At 41.5% G+C, this 25,852-nt stretch overlaps 1 protein-coding gene across 6 annotated transcripts; it reads left to right on the top strand.

The window, feature by feature from the left end:
• Window positions 1-143: 143 nt before the first annotated feature.
• Window positions 144-25,516, top strand: NDUFAF6 (NADH:ubiquinone oxidoreductase complex assembly factor 6). 6 transcript variants are annotated; one of them, XR_003093170.1, is made up of 11 exons: window positions 144-165; window positions 990-1,087; window positions 3,149-3,252; window positions 5,910-6,032; window positions 10,932-10,988; window positions 12,799-12,937; window positions 15,853-15,986; window positions 16,070-16,139; window positions 17,605-17,706; window positions 24,919-24,975; window positions 25,363-25,445. XR_003093170.1 is itself a non-coding variant. In XM_025199431.1 (9 exons), exons 3-9 carry the CDS (start codon window positions 5,946-5,948, stop codon window positions 25,489-25,491), a joined length of 705 nt encoding a protein of 234 aa, XP_025055216.1. In that variant the 5' UTR covers window positions 990-1,087; window positions 3,149-3,248; window positions 5,910-5,945; the 3' UTR covers window positions 25,492-25,516. The 6 variants fall into 6 exon arrangements, 5 of the variants coding, with proteins under 5 accessions (XP_025055216.1, XP_025055215.1, XP_025055212.1 ...); XM_025199431.1 differs by lacking the exons at window positions 144-165; window positions 16,070-16,139 and having other exon boundaries at window positions 3,149-3,248; window positions 25,363-25,516; XM_025199430.1 differs by lacking the exons at window positions 144-165; window positions 16,070-16,139 and having other exon boundaries at window positions 12,835-12,937; window positions 25,363-25,516.
• The last annotated feature ends 336 nt before the right edge of the window (window positions 25,517-25,852 follow it).

Below are 25,852 nucleotides of genomic sequence, written 5' to 3'. Positions count from 1 at the left end.
CAGCAGCCCATTAGTTGCTTCCCCAGCTTGGCGAGCTCAAAATAAAAATGGAGGGGAGGTTAAGTCTCAGGTTGCAGCCAAAGAAAGTATTTTCCACAAGTTGCATTTGTTTGCGCTAATGGAATAAAATAGTCTTTTCCGGACTCTCACTTGAAACGTGTAAAGGTAAGAGCGCAGTGCTGATAAGGGGGAAGAGAGGAGGATCTTGGAGGAGGGGTTGCTCAGAAAGGGTGTGTATGAGAGTTATAACTGTTGCCCAAAGTGCCACTTGAAGAGTGGCAGGCCTCTTCAGATGCTTTAAACTTACGCTAGTGTAAAACGCTAGTGTCAGCTGTCTGCATTTCACGATCCAGTTTCTACCCAGGGCTTTGGGGCAGATGTATAACTTACCAGGAACAGTCACCTTTTCATTAAAAAAAAATAGTTAAACAGCTGCTGTTAAGCAACTTGACAGGGCAGCTGGGCTTCTGGGAACATCAAGGAAAGCAAAAGGATTCAAATTGTTCAGGGAGCCTTTTCATTTCTAGAAGGGGAGATGAAGGTTAGACAAAGGTTGCAGACAAATGGAGTCAGATTAGCAGGCCAAAGGCTATGAGATATAAATATCTTTTTATGCTATCTTCATTGTTTATTTTGAGCTACTGGCTTCTGAGCCATAGTGAAAGGATTTATTGTATAAGATTTGCAAAACTGTTCTTCTTTTTTCTTTGTTAAATTAAATTAAATGTAAAATTAAAGGAACCATACTCTAATTAGCCATAAACTGCTCCAGAATAGTCTGTTAGTGAATTTCTCAGGTCATTGTAGGAGAGGCATCAGTGATCTGACACGTACATCAGTAGCTTCCTAATATACATCCTGTCATGGCATGTTGCTAAAACTAAGATGTCCTTTCTCCAAAATGTTAATTACTTCCTGATGTTAAATCACTGTTAATGAAAAGTAAGAGTTGGTTGACTAAAATTACCTTTCCCTCTAACAATTTTCAGGCTCTTGCTTCTATGTTGATGCCATCTTCACGGCTCTCCGATCATTATCATGTTTTTCAGGACATTTCCTGGATGGATTTGTAATGTGAAAACATACAGTTAAGAGATCTTTCCAAACTTCTTTATAATATTTAAAACAGAATAAATGGATCCCATTGTTTAAAAACATATTTTTATTTTTCTGCTCACCTTTAAAATCAGTCCTCAGTTTGAGGGGTGGTGGGATACTGTAACACATATGATAAGGCCCTTATTTTATCCTCAGGCAGGACAACTTTCTTCAGATGCTAAGAGCCAAGGCAGAACTTGATTAAAAACAGTGAGAACATTTAAAATGAAGACGGCGGGTGTCACTGAAACGATTGAAACTTTGTTCTCCCCTGTAGTGAAATCCAGAAAGAGGGCTGTCAGCTTAAAAACGGCATTTCTGCTGAAACAGTTTTTAACTTCCTTCTTGCTACAAGCACAACCCAAAGCTTAATAGGACTGAAAGTTATTGGAGGGAGGAAAAAAATCTGTTTTTCCAACTGGGTACTTTGTGTAGTTGTTTATTCTTTGTCACTTTGTTTCCTCTGTTGGTTAGTGGAACTTTCACATAGGAACAAAAGGAGAGAATAATTTAAAAGAGGAAAATGTGACTACAAAACTGCAACTACTGGCAAGGGTGGATGCACTAGCATGTACTTCATTTTTAAACACAAATTACAGAAGAGCTTTCAAGTTACTGAATCATAGAAGTAGGGTTGGAAGGAACCTTGTAGATCTTCAAGTCCGACCCCCTGCCTGGGCAGGAGGAAAACGGCTCAATTGACCCCAGCCAGGTAGGCATCGAGCTGCTTCTTAAAGACCCCCAGGGTAGGAGCCAGCACCACTTCCCTTGGAAGTTGGTTCCAGATCCTAGCCGCCCTAACTGTGAAGTAGTTCCTATGGATGTCTAATCTAAACCTACTCTCCAACAATTTGTGGCCGTTATTCCTTGTTATCCCGGGGGGGCGCTAGGGGAAACAAGGTCTCCAAACCCTTAATACCCTACTGGTATTTCTTTAAAATGTCTTAAATGAATAAGATTTGTTTTTAGCTATGAAAGTGTACTTTTAAGCCCTCTGAAGTTGAGAGGAATCTTTCTTTAGCTTCATTGGGCTTTCAGTAAGGTTTTAAGATGGGTTTAGAAAGTAGCTGTCCAAATAATTTTTGAAACACTCTTCTGAAAACACTCAAAAATTGCTTGCTGCTATTTTTATCCAAACAATTTGACTCTGAAAATATAATTTTCTTTTTTGCTGGACACTAAAATAATCTGAATGACAATGGCCTGCCAAATTATTTTTGTTAAGCCTTTCTATGAAACAAAGATATAATTAAAAACAGAGGAAAAAATCATCACTTTGTATGACTGAGTAAATTTAGGTTGTGCCTAATAATCTCTCACTGTTAGAGGCTGGGCTTTTGAATGTCGGATTTCATTCTAATACAGATGTAACTGATTTTTAAGCTCTTGGAAAATAGACAAAGTATTAAAAAATGGCAACTTACTTATCTAGGCTGTTTTGAGTACTGCTTTTAGTAAGAATTGCTCTGTTGGCTGCATTTTCAGATAAAGGCTTGTACACTGTAGTTGTTTCTAATTTAATGGCACACCCAAGTGGCAAAGAAGTGTAGATGCCTCTAGATCAGCAGCGAGAACTCTGCATCTGGGAACCTTTATACTGTCGTGTTGCCAACAAATGAGAATTCTGCTGGTTAAGCAAGTGTTCTTCTGCCAGCTGCTAAAGAAAGCGTTGTGAGATGCATTAACTCTGAGTGTGGTTTCATGATTAGAAAATGAGACTGGAAATTGGGAGGTCTGGATTTTGTTTCCAGCACTGCCACAGAATTGCTTTCTGACTTTGTACAAATACATTAAGATTTGATCCTGAAAGATCTGCAGCTCCTCCTTCTGGTGCAGAGGATATTCAAACGATATACATCTTCACCCTTGGGAGTGAATACAATGTGGTATTTTTAAGGTTTGTTTTTTAAATAAAAGCAAATTTGGCCAATCCTAGTCGAAGAAAGAGCTGCCTGTTATTTTAGAAAGAATTTAGTGCTAGCCAGTTGAATCCCCAATTTACATAAAGTTATACACTCAATGTATAATTCTTTTCATTTGTCATTTATAGGAAATGTGACTATGAAGGGTTTCTGTGTTCTCTACTGTTGCCTGCAGAATCTCGCACTTCTGCTTTTGCACTGAAAGCCTTTAATGTGGAACTGGCTCAGGCAGGTATTAAAATATGTTTGTGCAGGATTGAAATAGAAAGTAAGAAGTTCAAGACTCTTAAACTGTGCTACAGAGAAGTGTTATATGCTGTGATTAAAGTTTCATGTTGCAAAGGGTAATGACCAAATACTCCAACATAAACCTCCAACTCCAAATGCCCCTGGAGAGAGACTGTGGGTGCTTGGAATCTGTGCTTGGTTTTGAACTGTGCAGCTGCCTCTGATCTGTAAAGGGTCAAACCAAAAATCTTGAGGATAGGTTTGTTCCCAGCTTGGCAGAGACTAAGTAACAACAAATCTGCCAGGAGAGAAGTTTGCAATTAAATAAATAATAAAAAAGAGTTGTTGTAGTCTCTCTGCAATGTGGCCAGAGCCCACAAGAGTGAGTAATGCTTGCCAGAAAGACCCAACTAGAAAAGCCAAGGGGATGTGTTGATTAAGTACAATTCCATGTTGGGCTTTACTGCCTGGTCTCTTGGCAAATGGGTGGTAGAATTTAATGCTGCCCTTGCTAAAATAGAAGTGGGAACCTTGCCTGTTCTGTGAGGTTGATGTCCCTCTGGGCTGAGTGGCAGACTTCTGTGTAAGCAGAACTGGGCCAGGACATAAATTTTGTAGATTTGAAATCCAGATCCAGATTTTATGGCTCAACCTCATCTCATGTAATAAGGAGAAAAATTTAGGAATCAGAAGAATGACATGTTGAACCCTTGAAATGTGTATTTTGTATCAGGCTACAGCAGGGGCGGGCAATTACTTTGGGTGGAGGGCTGCTTACTGAGTTTTGGCAAGCTGTCAAGGGCCGTGTGAAAGGCAGCCAGGGGCAGATAAATATTAATTTTCTAAATTTTTTAGGGGCTCTGTGGGCTGGATAGAAGGGCCTGGCGGGCTACATCCGGCCGGCGGGCTACATCCGGCCAGCGGGCTGCATTTTGCCCACCCCTGGGCTACAGGCATATAAAACGGGAGTTCGGTAAAGATTACTGCTCTTGAGTGCACATCATCTGGCCCTTTGTGTTTCATATATCAAGTATTTCATGTGTGCTCCTGTCCTACAGTAAATGGAGCAAACTGGGACAGCTTAAACTGGAACAAAATGGCTGCTAATTTGCCATGGTTTAGTTTCTACTTAATGGATAAACACCTGAAACAGCTGCAACAAATCAGCTTGAAAATACTAAATCTTTTCCTGTTGGCTCAGTATAGTTTTACTTGTCTATAATCTCAGTGATTGAAACAACACACAAATCTAAGAATTGGTAAAATAAATACAAGTGTAATACACTTGTCTTTTGAAATTAGTATTTAATAGCTTGTTCAGGTTATTTGGTTTTTTTACACGTGATCTGGTGTTTTGTTAGAGAGTGATGAAACTGAAATGTAAATTAAAAGGTTGCTTTAATGTACAGGAAAATTTGGGTAATATGTTAGCTCCTCTTTGTGAAATATTTCTGTTTCTCTAAGACACTGGCTTTGGGGAACAATTTATCTTCAGCATTAATTACAGTAGTTGTTAAGCTTATTAGAATACCGTACAGCTAGTGAGAGACTGATAATGCCTGTTTAAAAAAAGTCAAATGCCATAACATTAAACTGTAGCATATCCTCTTGAACTGCTTAAACTTAAAATCAACAGTGTCAGGAAATTTAGCTTATAAAACACCTGGAGAAATATTTAAAAACAACACGGCTCACAAGCACTTGACGTGCTACGTTCAGGGGGCAAAATCCCATCTCTGTTGTTTCACCCGCTGAGTTTTGACACTGGCTTCAGAGGGGCCAGGACTTAATTCATGGTGTTTAAGTTCATGCAGAATATTTATGACCTCCATCTTGAGACCTTCCACTTGCAGCTCCAGTTCATTTTCATGGGCTTGAAAATAAGGCTATGTTTAGCTAAAGGTCTGCAGTTCCTATGGTGGAGATCAAGTCAGCATCTTTGGGTAGGCATTTAGAATCTTACAGATGTTGCCTTATAGGAGCTGAGCGGCAAATGATTTAACATTCTGCTTTACACATCAACACAAAAAATTGAAATCTGGCATTGCAGCTTGGCTAGCAGTCTTGTTGATAAGGAATGTCAGTATCAAATTTGTTTTCTGCAGCAGTTGAGATTTGGCCCCAGTTATGAAAGCCTGCAGTGCTTTAGTGACTTCCCATTGGAGTTGTGAAAAAGCACATTTATACATCAGAAAAATTATATGGAATATGTTGTGGGGGGTTCTCCCACATGTTCTGCATAGACTTAAGACTCATTTTGTTGGTGAAAATGATTCTTCTAAATGCCGTGTTTCCAAGCAGGGGCCTTGGGCATTGTTATAGTATAGGTATTGTATGGTAACAACTAAGTGTGTTCCATGGCACAGCAGATTTAGCAGTCAGTAAATGTAGTGGATATGACTTGGAAGATGTTTAAAGACCAAATTTACAGAAAACCAAGCACCATCTTTACTGAATTATTTTTATAAAATCCTTTGTCTGTTTCTTTTGTAATAAGATAAATTCCTCCAGGAGGCAAAAAATTTTGTAATATTTTTATTGGACCCACTGTTTACTTGGGACAGCAGTTGGACAAGTTTTTGGGCATAGAGTGCCCTTGCTAAGGTCTGAACACAAGACTAAAATTTCACATTTTTTTTATATAATACACTTGTTTTCCAGATTAAAGATTCTATAACACAGAAAACTACAGGTTTAATGCGAATGCAGTTTTGGAGGAAAGCTGTGGAAGATATATACTGTGATAACCCACCTCATCAACCGGTTGCTATAGAACTATGGAAAGTAAGATATATGTTCCATTTCCAAAAATCAACTTTAATTATTCTTTTCTTTTTAAAATGTTTGCAGTTTTATATGCATTTTGCTGCCTTCTAGCCCTGTTTTGTATTATACAGATAATGGACAATAGGGATGGGTGGGATACTGAGAACAGTTTAGAAGCCAAAAAGGCAGGGTTGGACACTGTTGAGGCTGATACCTAGGGAGGAGTTACTAGGGAAGTGTAGCTGTTAGTTGGAACACTGTTGATTAGAGAATTTGCCTTCTAGCCACATGAAGGACAAAATCGTTAGCGAAGAGTATAAAATTGGTACGAGTTAGAGTTTTTAAATTAAGTTGCCTGAGCCAGTCCTGTGTAAAAGGAGATTAGGAACTGAAGGAAGACAAATTAGTTTGAGCATAGAGACTAATACAGAAAGTAGAACATGCAAAGAAAAATACAAGAGGCCCACACACTTAACAGCTACAACTATAATGTGCAATATGTGGCTTTTCAAAGTTGTGACTCCCTAATGAGCTGGGTAGGGGATAATGGAACTTGCCCAAAGCATCATTTGTGCTTTGTATGCTGAATTATGTGGAAAGGTATGGTGTGAGTTTGCCTATTGACTTTCATACACCTTCTCCAAGACACCTCTGTGCAACTTTATCCTAGCACTAGAACTCTGCACACCAGCATACCTGCAGTTTAGCACATTCACTGGCTGTGATTGAGGGCATAAAAATCTGTTAATCAAACCTGTCCACTGTAGTTGGGACCCCACTATTTCAGAGGGTAGATGAATGCCTGTACTTCACACAGGTGTAACAGACATTTCATAGATTTCATACACATTAGGGCTGGAAGGGACCTCAGAAGATCATCAAGTCCAGCCCCCTGCCCCAGAGGCAGGAAGTCAGCTGGGATGCTGTCACGCTTCTATATAGCTCTGACTTCCAGCTGGGACAGGTTGTTGTTTTAGGACCAGAGACTGATCCCTAAGACAGATCACAGGGTAACTGTATCAAGATCTGTAAGCTGTGAGACCAGGAAAGAGGCTGCCAGTAACCCTGGCTGTGATGAGGCTCTTTATGCCTCTTCCCATCTAGGAGATATAGCCTCTCTAGATCCAAACAGCTAATCAGGCTGTGGAAAGCCGCATTTGCCTAGGGAAAGTCAGGTTACTGATAATCCAGTAAATGTTGCTACAGAAAAATGGGCACTGTATCTTGGACTCTCCATCCAAGGAGCCATCCACCTCTAACATACCTGAAAGCCAAGACAATAGGGAAACATGCTGGAATTGGAGTTGCCACACTACAAGTCCTGTTAGAGAAAAGGATTCCACATCTGCAGTCTGCTTTGTCTCTTGGGATGGATCAGAGCACTTTCAAAATCTCATGTGTGTGATTTTTGGCATTGCTGGTTTGATGGCCCCTTCTTGTATATGTTTTCTTCAGGGTTACAACCAAGCACGTGTTTCTATCTATCAACAGTCACATTTAAATTATACTTATAATCATATTTCAATGACAGAAAGTGCTTTCTTAAGAAAGAGAAACCACTGGCAGTGCTAAGAAATAAAACAAAGACAAATTTCTGCTTGTCTCTCCTGTAAGAGATCCAGTGCAATTCTTGGATGCCTTGGACTCAAATGAGATACACGTGCGTTAGCCACAACAAAGCTCTAACACAGTGGTTCTCAACCTTTTTTAGACTCGAAGCACACCTCATTAAACTTGAGACACCCCTTGGATATGCCAGTTCTTAGTGTTAACTCATTTTTTGACTATAGAAAAATAATATAGAGCAATTTCTTTGTTGCAAACAGCTCAAAAGACCACAATAGGTCAAAATGTTTTTAATGCTATGGATTTTTATTTGAAATCTCTTGTTTATCTTGTGAATCGCATTTTCAGACCTAACAGTGCTAACATTGTGGTCATCTTGGGGCACCCATGAAAGCATCTCAAGGCACCATTTTAACACATTTAAAATGGTGCAGGAAATCGCTCTCAATCACACTTCTGTGTGGAGCTGCACTTCTGTCTGTACCCAAAGTGCCAAGAGTTAGAGCACGCCCCCCCCCCAACCCAACAGATGTTGCCTGTTGGGTCATGGGGAATGAATCTGCCTGCACTGAACCCTTCCTGAACTGCCCCTCTGCCCAGTCCCATCCCCCCACCCTTCCTGTTAAAATGAAAGCTGGTGGACATATTGGACTTTAGTAATAGACAGTAGATTCATAGTTCCACTAGGGCAGACTAGGGGCCTTTGTAAAGGTTAATATTTCGTATTGGTAACCTTCCATGGTAGTCTGTATGCACCTTTTTGCATCTTATTTGCTTTCTGTCACTGTTCCAGTACATGGCAGACTGCCCAGGAACAAGCCAGTTTCTTTGTTTGCCCAAAGAAGTCTTTGTCTTCCTTCCAAGAAGGGACTTCCTCTAGCAAAGCCTAACTTTTTTTTTCCTTTCCAAAGCTTCCCTCCTGTGTGGTTGTGTGAATGGAGTAGCTTCAGTGGCTTTGAACATGTCCAAATGTGGTCTTTCTAACTCTCTTTATTGTTGGGGTGTGACCTGTATAAAAAAGGGGTTTCTTTCGAGAGAGTAAGTCTCACAAATGTCACATTGATAAAAATACATACACGATGCACATATGGGTAGGCCTGCTGGTCAGTCATCCTGCTGCTCTTTCCAAATTGCAAATCAATTTGGGAATGTAGTAAAGGAGGGAACTCGCCTGTTTCCTGCAACAATAGCTGCTTTCATTCCTGGCTTCTCTGGAAGTTAGCAAATGCATGAAACATTCCAAACAGATCTGATTTTCAAACAAGCCGGTGAACCAGATCTTCAAAAGATTAAAAGCATTTCATAGAGTCATAGATTCATAGATAGTAGAGTTGGAAGGGACCACAATGGATCATCGTGTCCGACCCCCTGCCCCTGGCAGGAAATTGGACTGAGGTCAGATGACCCCAGCCAGGTGACTATGCAGCCTCTTCTTGAAGACCTCCAAGGTAGGTGATAGCACCACCTCTCTTGGAAGCCCATTCCAGATCCTGGCCACCCTTACTGTGAAAAATTTCTTCCTAATATCTAACCTAAAGCCACTCTCAACTAGTTTACACCCATTATTCCCAGTCACTCCCTGGGGCGCCTTAGTAAACAGCACGTCCCCTATTCCCCGTTGACCTCCCCTAATAAATTCATAGGCGGCCACAAGATCTCCTCTCAGCTGTCTCTTGTGAAGGCTGAAGAGATTCAGCTCTCTCAACCTCCCCCCGTAGGGTCTATCACGAAGGCCACTAATCATGCGAGTGGCCCTCCTCTGGACCCTCTCCAGATTCTCCGCATCCCTCTTGAAGTGTGGTGCCCAAAACTGGACACAGTACTCCAACTGTGGCCTGACCAGTGCCGCATAGAGGGGGAGCATCACCTCCTTTGATCTATTAGTCATGCACCTGCTAATGCACAACAAGGTGCGATTGGCCTTCTTGATGGCCTCGTTACACGGCCGGCTCATGTTCATCTTGGAGTCAGTTATGACTCCAAGATCCCTCTCTGCCTCTGAGTTGCTGAGAAGGACACTCCTCAACCTATAGGTGTGCTGGGGATTCCTCCTTCCCAGGTGGAGTACCTTACATTTATCTTTATTAAATTGCATCCTATTTCTCTCTGCCCATTGATCCAACCTGTCCAAGTCGGCCTGAATCTGCTCTCTGCCCTCTGGTGTACTAACTTTGCCCCATAACTTGGTATCATCAGCGAACTTGGAGAGGGTGCTCTCCATGCCCCCATCCAAATTGCTGATGAAGATATTAAATAATATCGGTCCGAGGACTGAACCCTGCAGGACCCGCAGGGTCATGAAAGCTCTATCTGCTCTGGTGAAGGGTAGGAATATTGAGGCAAATGAACAATGTCATTGGATTATACTGTCACGGTGCACTCTTCCTAATTCCCGAATTTGTGACTTTACCTCCTATGTGTCTGCGCACACCAGGGATGATCCTACTTTTGCATGTTTCGGTCTTCATAGAAAGTAATTGCTGAAAAAGGCAGGTGGTTAGATAAAATCACTAGTGCAGGCAGTACAGAAAGAATAGTTTGAAAAAGCAGTCCAAGTTCATGGATAGCCCTCAGACCTGGTGTTATAGACCAATTGAAGTAACTTTCTTAGTTAATGTAGTTGCTAGGCTTTTGATAGTCATTTGGCATATGATTTCCAGCTTTTCACTGCATTTTAGCATACGTATTGGCAACAAGTGGCAGTGTTGTGAATTCCCACATTCTGGCTGTGCTGACAAAGCAGTTCTGGTAGCTGTGATGTCTGGGGTTGAACAGCTACTGGCACTGATGCAACAGCTCTGGCAGCCATGGCCTGAAGCCTTGCAGAGTGGATGCAGTCCACTTACTCACTTGAGTGTGACACCTCTGATACATAGTACACACACATTTGTTCTGAAGATTCACATGTAAAATCTTTTTCTTTATTGCATATCTTAAGAAATGATACTCTCTTTTTCAAAGAGAACAAAGTGTTCTGTAAACATTTTGTGGGATTGTAATGAATAAAATGTGGAGACTTTAAATTACATTTTAAAACAAATATTTATGCTTTCTCTTTCACTTGCCTAATAGGTTTGATTTTCAGATTCTACTTTATTTCAGCAGTTGTGGGAAGGAGAGACTTTAGTTTAAAGAAAACTGCTCCTCCATTCTAAAACTTTTCAACTGTTTTCCATTGACCTGTCACTACCTTATTTTTCCCTCTTGATTTAATCAATACTGTGCAAACCAAATCTGACTCTTAATAACCAAAAAAAATCATTTTATAAAACACAAATTTGAAAATTATGACAAGTTGTGATTAAGGGTGTAATTTTCTAAACTGTAACAAAGATTTTTGATTATTTCCAGGCTGTCAAAAAACATCAGTTGACTAAAATGTGGCTTATGAAGATCATTGATGAACGAGTAAGTAATTCTTTCATCTGCTGTGTGTATTTGAATTTTTTTTGTCCTATTTGATTTTTTGTTAATCGTATGTATCTGACCAAAATAGTTCTTCTTTTCTTTTCTGCATAGTAGTATTCAACCCTTTGAATAGTAAGGCCCTCTACCTGTTGCATATGACGGAATACTTGGGTAATTGCACAATAAATTTATACCAGCCACACATGCAAAATAATTATCATGTGATAAAATGACTATCCAGCTACGAAAAGAGCCAACTAGCCTATAAGATTAGTGTTTGAAAATGTGTAACAGCTCTATGGCTGGTTTCTATCCATCTTTAATGTGAATGTGTAGGAGGGCTTTATTTGCCCTCTGCCCTGGCATCCTGTACTATCTTAAATTTCTCCCTTGGTTAAAAAAAGGCCACTCTTCACAACTCCATTTTAATATTTCACCTGCCTTTTTGGCCAGCATGGAGGACAAAACACCATGTTTTCCTTTAAAAAATAGCATTCATGGAAGGATGGAGGTTGACAGCTCTGGAAACTATTGCTTTTTTTTTGCGTACAATATCACTGTGTGCTTTCCAAGGCCACCATGTAATTAAGTCTCAGTCTTCACCTGGAGTGATTACATCTAGGGTACCAAGGTCTTAAGTTGTGCTTAGACTTTGTGCCAGCCCTAGAGAGTTTTGCCCTAGAGATTAGAGGGTCAGTCCTTATACACTGTAGGATTTCAAGAGATACAATTTCATGAAACTCCTGAGAAGTCAAAGTTAGAAACTCTTTTTAGATAGTCTTTTAAAATCATTCTTTTCCTGTATACTTATACCTTCTTACTGTCTGCTCATATCCAGATGGCTTTTAGAAATTAATATAGAACATTTTTGTATAGTTTTGTACTAAGGCAAGATGTAGACTCAGCTCAAATGTCAGGTTTTCAGATGATATATATCTTGGTATTCACCTGGCTACCATTTTTACTGGAGTATCTGAGCAGCTAATAATCTTTAATGTTTTTATTCCCAGAACTCATAGGAGAGGAAGAGAAGAACTATATTTCCTATAGTACATACAGAGCGTATCTACATGTGATGCTACGTTGCTGCAGTGATGCATTATGGCAAAGTAGCGTCCAGGGGTATCTACACATGACCAGCAGCTACTTTACCATAGCGGCGTGCTCCTCTGTGATAGCACGCTGCTACAACGAAGTAGCTGCTAAAAATAACCATGTGCTGCGTGTACAGCGCCGTATGGGCGGTTACTGTGCTATGCTTTAGTACTTCGAAAAGGAAGTACTAAAGCCTGGCACAGTAACAGTGTCACTGTAGGGCAACGTGTGGACATGCCCATTGGGAACTAAGGCACATGGAGACAAGTGACTGGCGAAAGGTCACACAGGGAGCCTGTAGTAAATCAGGCAATTGAATCCTGTTTTCGAGTCTCATCCTTGTGTCCTAGTCATTGGCTTGTACCTGCTGTGAAAGCATTTTAAACATCACAGCAGAGGACCATTCTAGTATCTTCATAAAACTAAGGTTATGATTCTGCAGCAACTTTGTATAAATAATTATAGCTGTTTTCTTGTTACTTTAGCATTGCAGAAGGGGAATTTAAATCCACAGAAATTGTGGTCACCACATTAACTGTATCTGGTTGTGATCAGACATGTTGTTAAACATGTACTTTAATGTGTATAGCTGCATGTATATGTGTATTCTCTTTACACCCCCTCGTGTAAATTACCTTTGTTCCCTTCATACTAATGAGGGGATATGTTGATTTACTTATCGACTCAAATAGTCTATATTTACACTGGAATATAGATTCATCCTCATTCATGTTCCATGGTCCAACTACAGGAAAAAAATTTGGATGATAGAGCATATCGTAACATCCAAGAGCTTGAAACATATGCTGAGAACACTCAGAGCGCTCTTTTATATCTCACACTGGAAATGTTGGGTATGTGCTTCCTTATTTTTGATTTTTACTAAGAGTTTATCAGCTCCACTATTATTGCTTCTACATTTATGAAATAATGGTGGACTTTCATAAGTGCTGAGCATTTAGCTTGATTCTGCTTTCACTAAATCCAAAGGTAACATTTGCTGTAGTGGAAGCACAATTTGGCCATGTCCACATGAGCAGGGGCGTGTTTGCACCAGTATTTGTGCAGCTACAAACAAATTTGTGCCACTACTTTGTGCTGCAGTGCATGCTCCTGCTCATGTGGTTTGCAGCGGGACACATTGTCCTGCTGCTTCATGTACTGCAGGAGGGCTGGCTGGGGTACAGGGTGCCTCAGTGCAGGGTAGACAGCAGGCAGCCCCTATGCTGACACACCCTGCGCCCCAGCCAGCTGGGAAGTGGCACGTGGAGATGGGATCAAGCAGCCCAGGGCGTACACCACAGTTGTCCTGGCACACTGCACTTTGATGTGCTTTGGGTCCCCCTTTCTTTTTTTTAGGTTTTTTTTTTTTTTTTTTTTTTTTGGTATGCTATTGGGAAATCCCCCAAGTTTTGCCCCATCACTGTAAATTAACAGTGTGGGACATGATTTAATGAGCAACACGTGCAGTTGTGGCATGGCAAATAGGTTTGTGGTGCCACAGACTGCATGTGCCTGCACATCTGGATCCTTTAGTGCTTTGCAAAATTTGTCCTTTAACCTTTGAAATTGAAATTGAACTTAGTGCAGACAGCATAAATTTGTGTATCTTACTTAAATGTAACTGCAGTAAGTATAAACATAAATTAAACTCCAAAGTGTAGGCTAACTGCATAGTCTCTTAGTCACTGAAACAGAAGTGTAGTCATTTAAAAAGGGAAAAGGCAGTGAAGATTGCAAGGGCTTTGTGGTTTAGACGGTGTCTGTCTGTATATTGCTGAACACAGTGTGCCTTTGTGTAATAGGAAGCAACAAAGTGAGGACTACCCAGATAGTTCTTGAATCCTGAACTATTAGAACCTATACTTCTAGCACTGCTAGTAAGAGTCTACCCCATGTTTTGGGGAAAGATCTTCCTGATAGTCTGACTTTCCTATTTTAATTAGATCATATTTTAGAGAATTCTAGATTGCTCATGTTGGTCTCAGAATTCCTTCCTTCCTCTCCTCTCCCTTTACCAGCTATGTTATTTCAGGTGAATTTGACAAAAGTAGAAGCCTAGCCTTCTCCCTTAGGACTCGGGATCTCTCCCTCCCAAACTCAGATATGTAGCAAATAAAATAATTATGAATTTGAGCGAGACCTCATTGAAAACAGGTGTATCTAAATTAGACTAGTTACATTAGTACCTTAAATATAATTTTGCATGTTACATTGTAGGGAAATTGCTCCTCACTGGACTCTCTCCAGTTTCTGTGCCCTCTTAAAGTGAATATTTTTGCTTCATGTTACTATTAATCTTGCATTATTTCTACTGTTTAGCCAGAATTATCTGAATTTAAATCCTGTCCACTAGAGTACATGAAACACCCCTCCTCTCCCTTCCCAGTTTGGCTTTATCTATGAATAATAGAAATGTACTCTCTAGTCCAACCTCCAAATTCTTAATGAAAATTTCGAACAGTATTGGACCCAAAGCAGATCTCTGTTGGATCCCACTTGAAATGTTTTCTTAATTTGAGGCATTGAAAATTACTCCTTAAGGTCCTTTTGCCTTCCCCTTCCCCCCCTGCAACTGCTTGTATACCCATGTTCTAGTAATTTCATCTAGACCAGAGGTTTGCAACCTAAGGTGCAGGGCCCAGAGTGGTCTGTAAAGGTGGTTGGGGGGGTGTCATGGAGCAGTGGCAGCTGCCAGGTCACAAACAGTGGCCTGCCTTCAAACTTACCGTTTTTAATTTGGCTAACCATTGCTATAAAGTTGCCAGCTCCTGAGCTAGAGCATACTTCCGTAGTTTGTTTATGAGACCTGAAAGATGGGACTGTCAGAAGCCCTACTAAAATTAACATATACCTCATATACTGCTTCCTTACTATCTGCTAGGCTGCTTATCCCAGGAAAGAGGGAAATTAGAATGGTTTGATAGAATTTGTAACAAAGTTATGAACTTGTTGGCTTTTTCTGATTACCTCGTTTTCCTTTATGGCTTTAAAAATTATCCATCAATTTGTTCCAATAGCTTTCAGGTATCAAAGTTAATCTGATTTGTCTGTAATTCCGTGGATCTTCCTTTTTCTCCCTGTTAACTGCATCTTTCCACAAAGCCACTTTAATGGGTTAAAGCAAGGGTTGGCAACCTTTTCAGGCTGTGGCCTGGATTGACCCAGTTCGGGTCAGAGGCTGTCCAGTGCCGTAGGTTGCCAGCCCTCTAACCCAGGGGTTATTTAAAATGTTGGTCCTGCCCTGGATTGATTCTGTGCCTTAGTTTTGTTGCTGGCCAGGAATCTTTTGTCCAAATGATTTTCTGGTAGGAACTGGAATGTCTAAAAAATCAAAACATTCTTTGAAAAGTTGTCTTTGATCATAGGCACTGCCTGCAGTGGGGACTCTGTAGTTCTGTGGCTATACTGGTGCATTAGGGTAAGCTACCCCAACACAAGTCAGCTTCTGTGCTGGTGTTTGGGGGTTCTGCTAGGGGGTTGAACATGTACAGCTGTGTTGGACCAGCAGTGCTAATGCAAAAAGTCATATGTAACTAGTGTTAAGAGATTTCATTCCAGAATTAAAAAATCATTGTGCTACTTCAGAACTTTCACTTTTGAGGTGTTCACAAGTTGCTTCAAGACCTAATACTGTTTAAGATATAGGTTTACCTGTGCCTTAAGCAAAAAACAAATGTGTGACTTTCATAAGACTCATTACTATGTTAACTAATGGTGGAGCAGCCTGAGTGCATGTAGTTTATAACTTTTATGTCTGCAAACGCAGGTGTGAGGGACATCCATGCAGATCATGCAGCCAGTCACATTGGGAAAGCGCAGGGTATAGTCACCTGTCTACGATCAACTCCATATCACATCAACAGAAGAAAGGTTTTTCTTCCTATGGACATTTGTATGTTGGTAAGAAAATACTGACTGGAAACAACCAATATACTGCCTCTAACCTATACTTCTCAGTTCTTGATACAAGAACATGTTATTAGATTACAGAATCATTGAAAATAGGTCTGGAAGGAACCTCAGGAGGCCAACTAGTTCAACACCCTGCTTCAGGCAAGATCATTTTTGTCTAAACCATCCTAGATGAGTGTCTATTTAATTTGCTCTTAAAAACTTCCAAGGTTGGAGATGCCACAACCCCTCTAGTGTACCTGTTGTTTAATTACCTTCATAGAGAGATTTCTTCCTAAATCAGAAAGTAAGTGTCAGTCTCCTACTTCCTTTTGGTAAGAGAATATTCGCTTCCTGTGCCTTAGTCTCCCTACCAGGTGCCCTCTGCCATAGACCTGGTATTTGTCCTTTTGCTTTATTTCTTTTGGGAGGTAAGATTAGAGTGATTTATTTATGTGTTTATTTTAGCTCTTTTGGGGTTTTTTTTCTTAAATCCAGTAGCAGTTTTGCTAAAAGATTTTATTTCCTCTGCCACTGCTAGGGTCCAGGCAGGTATGGGAGAAGGTACTCCCCAGCCAAGGAATTAAATCTTACACCAGTTATTCCCTTCTTTCCCCCCCCCCCCCCCCCATGGGTGCCACCAAATTAAGGGCTTTATCTCTTTGCTCAGAGTGGCATTTGACGGCAGTGGGTTAGCACACCTTGGCTTCACCCCAGCTCCTTTGCCTGCTCTGCTCTGCTCTGCCAGAGTCCATAGTAGCCAAAACCCAAGAGCACTTGTCCTTTGGCTTTGTCCTCTGGCTCCTTCCCCTGCTCCACACAGCTGGAGCCTATAGCTGCCGGAGTTACAGAATAGCAGTGGCCATGTCAGCATCCCTTGCTTCTGTTCTGGCATCTCCCCATTTAGTGTCTGGGGTTTGTGTCCTCCTTACTCACCCCTAATCATGCCACTGAGCGAGAGAAAGTTGCAGGAACACAAAGTAACCTGGCAGCTATCAGAATTTTCTGGTTCCACTTGAATCCATGTTTCTGTGTTCCCATGTGCAAACATGGCAGAATTGTCTAGTGAGGACAGTGTTGAAAAAAATGGTTAGGTAACATAATGCTGAACATGTCCTGATCTGCATTAAGCAGGAATTCTTGGTCAACGTTGTCAGTTAGCATAGTTTCATATAACTGTTCAAACATGGTAACATTTTGTAATACATGCCCAGCTATATGGCAGTATCTTGCTTCATGAAACAGACCCTCTTTTTCCCCAGTAACCATCCCTGATATTTTTCTTCCTTTATTCTGCCTAGCATCTTGTGGTCTGTCTTTTTAACTTGGCATACAAGTAACTGATTTCAGATTTCCAAAACTTAAATTCTAGCTCAGTTATCCCTACTCACTAGAAGATATTTAGAGATCCAGTTTATTCGAAGACTCAGTTGATGCCCTTCCTTCCCTAGAGTTTGCCTCCCATTGACTAACTTTAAAAAACATGTAATAAACATTTAGGATATTTTATATGGGTTGGTAGTCTGGTTGCCAGATTTTTTTGTTTTTTTTAAACTTTTGTTAAGATGAAATGTGAGATTTGTGGTGTTTTGTTTTTTTTTGTCCCCTTGCCCTCCATTGCTCTCAGCATGGTGTTTCACAAGAGGATTTCATAAGATGCCATCAAGAGAAAAATGTGAGAGACGTAATTTATGACATTGCCAGTCAGGCACACGTCCATCTAGAACACGTGAGCTTCCTCTCTCTGTTGATATCATAATCTGTGTTAATTTTCTGGAGTGTTTTCATAATGTGGTTTTGGATGGCGTGTCTCATTGGGTACACACAATTCCAAAGATTTTAAAAACACTTTGCCTTTCCAATTGGAGTTGATCTGTGATGTTTAGTGTCTAAGCTAACTCAGCCCTTGCTAACTTTGCTAACATGCTCATGATTACTTTTGAGGAGTGCAGCTTTGTGCTTTGACATTTATGGTACAGAATAAAAGGCACAAAAATAAACTAAAAACTTGCTTTAAAACTCACAAAGTGAACTCTGAATGGGTGCTGTCAGAGGACATGCAGGGCATTGAGTTCAAACTCTGCAAAAGTACTTACTGAAGTCTTGTTGTGAGAGACACCCTGGACTTAGGCACTGTTTGAAGCTGCTAAGTGTCTGTGAAGCGTGCCAGATAGCACGGGTGCAGACATTCTTGGCCAAAGCAGTACTTCAAAAGCAACCTTGAAGAAGAAAAAATTGTTGCATTTTGAGCATCTTCTGAAACATCTGCACTCTCTAGCAGTCATCCAGCATCTCATAATTTTCTGCTGCCCTCCCCTATCCTCTGGGGTGGTGAGGGGGAGAGAGTAGGGTAGACAGCCAATCAGCACTCCTCTGTGTACTCAGCTGTCCTCTGGAAACTCTGGAGACCAGAGGCTGAGGTATACAGGGATTCCTGCTCTTCAGCCCTGACTGAAGATCAGTGCCACTATATGCTTTTGCAAATTTGATGCACATTGGTATGCCAGAGGGCACATGCATCTGCACAGCACTATAGACTCAAATTCTGCAATGGGCTGCAAGGTGCGTCTGCACAGATCCCATTCCAGGATCAGCACTACAGATGGCATCTATACAGGAACTGCATCATGAATTTTGTAGTGCAGGTGCAACAGCTGCCAGGAATACAAAATATTTTGCATTTTACTGCCAAACACTTTTTCCTGAAAAAGCATGATACCATACACTGAACTGTACTGGGACTCTTTAATGGATTGCTTTTTCCTCAAGCCAACCTGATTAGAATAACTGTCAAACAAGCATTATAAAAGATTTTTTTTCACAGGGATCAGTTAATCTGTGTAGATCAGGGGCAGGCAATTTTTTGGGCCCAGGAGCCACATAGGGAGTTATTGCAGACTGGGTGAGCCCACCGCCTCCCGCATTGTAACAACTCACCAAAACTCCCTATGCGGGATTTTGCTGCGAGTGGGCATGGAGTGGTGTTCAGGAGAGGGCTGGGCAGGCAAGCCTAGGATCATGGGGTGGAGTTGCAGGGTGTAGACAACATGGGGCTGGGGCCTGGGACAGAGTTGCGATCTGCTCCCTACCTGCCTCTGCCATGTGAGGGGGTGTAGTGTGTGTGTGGGCGGGGGCGGCACTGCCTGTGTGCTAGGGCCTGGGAGCTGGCCAGGGGTGAGGGGAGGGGGCAGGGGGCACATGCAGCACAGCTTTTTCAGGCAATGCAGTCTGCAGTTGCCCCCATGGCATTCTGCATGGGGATGAGCCGAGCCCTGCCCACTCCCACCTAGGGCAGCTCGCACCATGCTGCACCACTTTGCTTGCCTGGCATGGGTGGCTGAGTAGATGGAAGGCAGCCAAGAGCTGGAGCCCCACATGCTGGGCAGGAGCTGTCTGGCTGAAGCTTCCTTTCCGCCTGGATCAGCGCAGCAGGAGGAGGAGCTGCCGCTGGAGGCAAAGGGAGCCAAGCAGCACCCAGGTGGCTGTAGCCGTATTGGGGGCAGTGGCCCTGCTGGTAAACTTTGCGCACTGGCCCAGACTGGGGACTGTAGGCATGGGTAGGAGCACAGTGTGGGCTGCCCCCAGTGGGACTTGGTGCCATGTGAAGTGCTGCAGGGGCATATGTGGGCCTGATCCAAACAATTGGTGGGCTGTATTTGGCCCGCAGGCTGTATTTTGCCCACCCTGGTGTAAATTCTAATTTAGGATCTACACAGAGACCTCTTTTTTTTCTCCATTTGTTTATCTCCCTCATTTGGGGAGGTCATATAGCAAAATCAGCCCAGTTGGGGTGCTTGGGGACAGTTGATTCTGAGTACCCCTGCTGAGATAGACAGCTCTGCAGTTAACATGTTAACAACTGTGGTGGTTGCAACTGATAATAAGGATGATGCTATAGATCAGTCAGCCCTTCAGGAAACCTGGGGCGGGGGAAGGTCTGTGTTGTCTGGGACAGAAAAATTGCTGTTCCAGACTGGAACCAGGGACATAGCCAATCTATTATTCCCTCCTCCCCTGCTTCCAGTCCCCTCAACTCCAATCAGACTGTGCACCTGAAAGGGTCCCAGCGGAAGACTGTAGGGATCCTTGCAGCCTAGTATCCTTATGTGCTCCTCCCTGCTACCTCAATTTAGCCCCACAGGCCTGTGTATCCTAATACACCCATCCCCTCCTTGTCCCCATTGCCCCAGATCAGTCAGATCAATTTAACCCACATGGTCAGTTGTGCCCATCAAGTCTGGGACTGGGTCAAAAACATCACTGTGAGGAGGGTGCTTCCCTGATGCAGAGTTGTTCACTAGGGTGGTGGTGGGGACGTGTTCTAATTCTTGGGATTTCTGGGACAGGGTGGGCAGCTGTCTGCACTGGGCCCTGGGTTTTGTGCTCATGCCCATATAAGCAGAGCTGTCCTTAGGGGTGTGCGGGGCTTGGGGCATATCAGCCTATGCAGAGCCGGGGTGGGGGTGGGGGGTGAAGGTGGGCGACTGCCTACAGAAGCCGGCAGTGGCAGAGCCTGTATGGCACTGTCCATGGGGCCTCCCAAAGTGCAGGGCCTGATTCTCTCCCCCCAGGCATGGCCCTGCATATGAAAATGGCTGGTAGTGGGGCATGTGAGCATTGAGCATGGTGAGTAACAGGCATGGGATGAGAGGCTGGGGGGAGAGGGGTCCTTGTGCCCCTGTGACTAGAGCCAACCACCCTTTAGGACACTGCAGGATTTCTTGGAAATCAGCTGAGCTTCTCTGAGAGATGGTGAATGGTGCCAGCTCCAGCTGGGTGCCAGCAAGGCAATCTAGGCTGGCCCAGCCCACAAGGTAGTGAGCAGAATGGCTGTCTTGGGGACTATCCCAGCTGGGACATCTAGAACAGAAGATAAAGGCTCTTCCTTCAGAGCTCCCAAATGGGGAGGACCTGTGAGCCTGGACTCCTGAGTTCTGTACATGGCTCTTGAGGGCGGATAGCATTTAGTGGTTAACACAGGAGAGGCCTGCTGTGAGACAGGATATTGGTTTATTTCCCTGGCAGTGGAGTTTAGTGGTTAGAGAGAGGGACTGAATTTAGGATTCCTGGATTCTATCCCCCTGCTGAGAGAGGACTGTGGAAGCCAGTATATGCTTATTTTGCCACATATAAAAATAAAATACAATGAACATGCTTATAAAAGTATGTTGGAACACCAAACAAGGAGGCATTAGATTTTTCTAAGCCAAGTAGTTGGAACAGTATTTAAATACTTAGAAAAATGGCAAGACATTTTCCCTTCAACATCTTTCTCAAAAGTGGCTGAAGTATTGTTTTAGCTGAAACTTTCCAAAAAATAAAATAAAAAGGGTGGTGGGGAGGGAGGGAGGGAAAACACTTTGCTTAAGAAAGATACTAAGGAGAATAAATTGCAACTCTTAGTTTGGCAAATATATACGTGCAGCTGAAAACACAGACAGGGTGGGCAGCCTTAGCTACAGGTGGCAACACAAGGGTTCACTATAACCTAATATCAATAAATAACAAATTGCATCTCCAGGAACAATTCCTCTTAAAAAATATCAAGCGCAAGGATGCATTCAGCAAGGTAAATCTATTGACAGGATTGCTTTTGATATTTGTGAATATTTTCATCTGTCACTCTTGATGTTATCTCCAAGAAGACAGCATGGCCAATGCAAGTAAAGAAATAGATGCAGTTAGAATAAATATAAGTCAATGACAAGAAATAACTGAGTATTGTATAAGGGCAAAGGAAACTATTTGAGCAAGGAAAATTAATTTTAAAATGATTGTGTGTAAATATATTAAAAAATGACTGTTCAAATACAATTGTACACATAACTTTGCTCTACAATTCTTGTTTAATATCTGGATTGATTCCTTTAAAAAAATCCTAAACTAAAAAATTAGTCAGTAATGCTCAGCCAGGGCACTTAGGTACCCAGGAGTGCTGCAAGATCCTTTGGAGGGTGCACTGGGATGTGAGGTGATCAGCCAGGTGGGAGGAGATAAATGTGGGGTCTGGCTCAGTCCCTGGCCAATCCTCCGTCCCCCACTACCCACCTGTGCAAGGAGGTAAGCACTATAATAAAATAGTTTTGAATGGGGTGCTACTCAGTTATGGAGGGGTGACTTCTGTCTATCGACAGGTGCCTTGAGTCTAGAAAGGTTGAGCTACATTGGTCTGGTAAATCATAACCAGAATCCTAGTGCAGTCTTGCAAGCATGCAATCCAGTACATGGACTTCTGCTGATTTACACCAGCTGAAGGTCTATTTTACTAGACTGTACCAAAAAATAGCATTTTACTCTTTTCTGAATGATAGTGGTGATTAATACATGCTCTTATCCACTGGTTTTGAATACAAAAATATTTTTATATGCTCACTAAACAAAAATCCATTAAAAAATTCAAATTAGTGTTTTTGTAGTCAGTTATAGTGTCTGGTTCTGGGTATGACTGTAAACTACCTCACTGGAGGGCCTGGTGGCAGTGTGGTGGGGCTATTTGTAGTGGGGTAGCTCTTATATCAAGATGTTGCAACCCTCAGAGTAAGGTGAGTAATAGGGCACCTTAAAACCTTAGCCCACACTACCTTGTAGGTACTGCTTGGTTGGAGAAAGGCTAAGGGACATCAGCCTGACAGAAATGTGCCCTCACTGAGGTGTTAGATCTTACTAATAAATAAGTGGCACAAGCTACAACCATTGAGGAACTGAACATCTGGACTCGGTCTGGCCTTTGGATTCTGCCTTAGTGGTCTAAAGTGGGGATGGTAGGTCTTAGGCACTCGCTACTCCTCCATTCTCTTGCTTAGGCTTATGCATTGAAGGTCTTGGTGTGATGGTCGTAGGACTCTGTACAAGCAGATTAATTAGGCACCTGGCTAGGCCTCTTACATGTACACCATGATCCAGAGGATCAACAGTTGCCTACTCTATTGTCATAATTCATTACAATTTGACATAACTATACAGCTGGTCCAATAAAAGATAATGTTCACAAAAGTCTTTGCTTGTCTCATTTTTTCTGGACCATTATGGCTACAGCATCACCACAACTCTTCTGCTTTTAATAGCAGTGGCACTTTGATGTCAGTAGGACTCCTGTGAAAATAAAGTGAGGGTTTAATTTGTATAATGCTTTTAAAATGTTAAAAGTTGCATCAGTGTCAATTAATCCATATGATGCTTCCTCTGAGGAAAGGGATAAGTGGGTATTATCCTGATTTGGCACCTGGGGAAACTATATTACAAAAGGGTGAACTTGGGAGGACGTACAAAGATAATCCTACAGACAGAATAGTTAACGTGCTCTCCGGTACATTTGTAGTGCTGTGCTGTATAAGGTTTGGAGGTCAGATAGTTCCAAAATAGAACATAGCAGGTAGAGAAACTGATCACTCAGTTGCTCTGAGTGGAACTTGGGCCAGTGACCAGTAGAGGGCAAAATAAGCTAGTGATGACAAATTTATATAAGAGTATTGTGAGTAAAACACCCAGTGAGAGCTATCAAAGCTATGGTGAAGATGAGTGTCATTTCTACAGCAGCTATTGCCTGGACAGTCCTTTCTAAAAATACAAATTCTGCTCAAAACCTTGATATTTTCCATCTTTGGCATTTGAAAGATGGCATTTGGTTTTTCATATGTCTCAGAGCAACTTCTATTTGGTGTAGTGTAACTAACTGTCAATAGTGTAAGCTTATCTTGAATTTGGATTTTTTTTCCCCTGGCATGATTGTAGACATAACTTAACTACATCCAATCAGAGTGTAGGAGGTTTAATTAAAGTTGAGCTAAAAAGCAGAAATAAATCCTTCTTTATTATTATCTTCTTTATGCTTTGTGTCATCTGACACATTAAAATAAAATATTATGCTCTTTGGAAGGAACTGAGATTTAGCTATTATATCAGTTAAGGGCTGTGAAAGCTGCCATTCAAGCTTCAGCCTGTTTTTAGATCCTTTTCCTATTCTAGATATGCAGTCTTTCAGAGGGCTGTGAGGAAAAGGAAAAAGAAAACAAAAAGCAACAATCCTCTCTTCCCAAGCAGACAAACCACTGCTTCCCTCCCTAGGGAATTCAAGGATTGATGTTTGCAGTGTTTTTAAAGAGGCAGAGGTATACGTTGTAGCCGTGTTGGTCTAAGGACATAGGCAGACAAGGTTCTTTGGGTGAATCTTATATTTAAAGAGGCAGACACTTTCAGGAAATTGTTGATGCTGTATTTATAAATGGAGTCATATTAAAGTTCACAATATTTTTTTTCTTTTCCAATTTATTGTTTAGGATGTGTCTATATAGCAAAATGCAATGTTATCTAGAGATACCTAGCTAGTTCTGAACAAGTAGCTTGAGTATTGGAAGCAGTTTAGCAGCAGTAGTATGCTGTTTCATCCAGACTAACGTACCTGTCTGTTGAGAAGCGCTACATAAGTGCCTACACAGTGCCATGCTAGTGATGCTGTACCTGGTATTATAATTAGTGAAAGTTAACTTGGGTATCTGCAAGGCACTGCATTGTCATGTATGTATGCTCTTAGATGCAACTAAATATACCTATCTGTGCATCTTGGGGGTTCTCCCCCCCCCCCCCCCCCAGCTGTAGCTGAAGCTTAGGTGCCAAACCTTCAATTGGATCCACTGTCTCAGACCCCTCCACAGGACTTGGAAGGGGCCAAGAAGGATCCCATTGTCTGTTGAAAGCCATAAGAATTATAAAAAGCTTACACAACAGTTCATTTTTGGTTTGCAATTGTTTTTATATATTCTAAAAAGAGGAGTGCCTCCTTCTGTGTTCTGAAAAGTTATACTTGTCCTTGCTGTACATTCAAATATGAAATACTGAAGCTTATGATAAATCATGCTAGCTTTGGCCATGAAATTTGGTATTTGAGGTTTAGTTTGAAATAATTAACTATACTCTGCTCAGTATTTTTCCCCTCTCCTTTCAGGCCCGATCCTTCAGTAAAAATGTTCCTGGTAAAGCATGTCCTGCCTTTCTCTATACAGTAAGTATGGCAATACAGTTTAAGTGATAGATTCATTTTTGTGACAATTAATTTGACTAGAACAATGAAGTACTAAATACAGTATTGTGGATGATTTGTATTTAATTGGAGTTGTGCATGCTTCATACCTCTGAATGTTATGACATTTTTATAGGAGCTTACTAGAGATGTAAGGTTCTGATTATAGATCCTTGACTGTAGATGCTGATAAATAGATTTAATTCCAATTTTAAAAAATGGTAGTTTTCTCCAAAGTCATTTTTTTCTATACATTCATAAACTGTCAGAAATGTTTTGATGTTTAGAATGCAGTTTAATTTGTTGTTCTTTGTACACACCCTGCTGTTTGCACACATCAGACTAAACCTTTTTTTTTTCCCTCTCTAGGTTGCATTAGAGGATTATTTACATAAAATACAAAAAGTAGATTTCAACATATTCCATCCAAACTTACATAAGAAGAATGTATTACTACCACTGCATTTGTATATTAGATCTTGGAAAAAAATGTATTAAAAATGTACTGAGCACATGATACTGATTGCTGCTGTTTTTCTTTCTTTCTTTCTGCAAACAGGTTTTCATTGGAAATAACAAATTTGCCCAAGTTGTAGTTGTAAGCTTGGTGACAGTAAAACAAACAAACAAAAAACAACCTAGTATTTTTAGCAATAAATTAGGCAGGTATCTACCACATACTCATGTGCTAGGTTACATGTACTGTTCTAAGGTTAATTTTCTAGTTCCTTTGTAATAAACACACTTTAATAATATTTACTTGGGATCGAAGCTTTCTTGGGCCAATCTCCCATTAAAATTTATTATTTATTCCTGGCATGCCCACAGTCTTCTAGGTTCTATGCCAACATAAAAGGAA

Source organism: Alligator sinensis, unplaced genomic scaffold (genome assembly GCF_000455745.1).
Source record: "Alligator sinensis unplaced genomic scaffold, ASM45574v1 scaffold273_1, whole genome shotgun sequence".
Taxonomy (NCBI): Eukaryota; Metazoa; Chordata; order Crocodylia; family Alligatoridae; genus Alligator; species Alligator sinensis.
The sequence above is the reverse complement of the archived record's forward strand: the minus strand, read 5'-3'. Positions and strand labels throughout refer to the sequence as shown.

Bases quoted from the DNA above. Each gene is read 5' to 3' on its own strand.
- NDUFAF6 (XM_025199427.1), top strand. From the start codon at position 3,232: ATGTGGAACTGGCTCAGGCAG. The intron at 10,989-12,798 runs GTAAGTAATTCT...ACTGGAATATAG, and splicing joins TGAAGATCATTGATGAACGA to ATTCATCCTCATTCATGTTC. The intron at 15,987-17,604 runs GTAAGAAAATAC...CATTGCTCTCAG, and splicing joins CTATGGACATTTGTATGTTG to CATGGTGTTTCACAAGAGGA.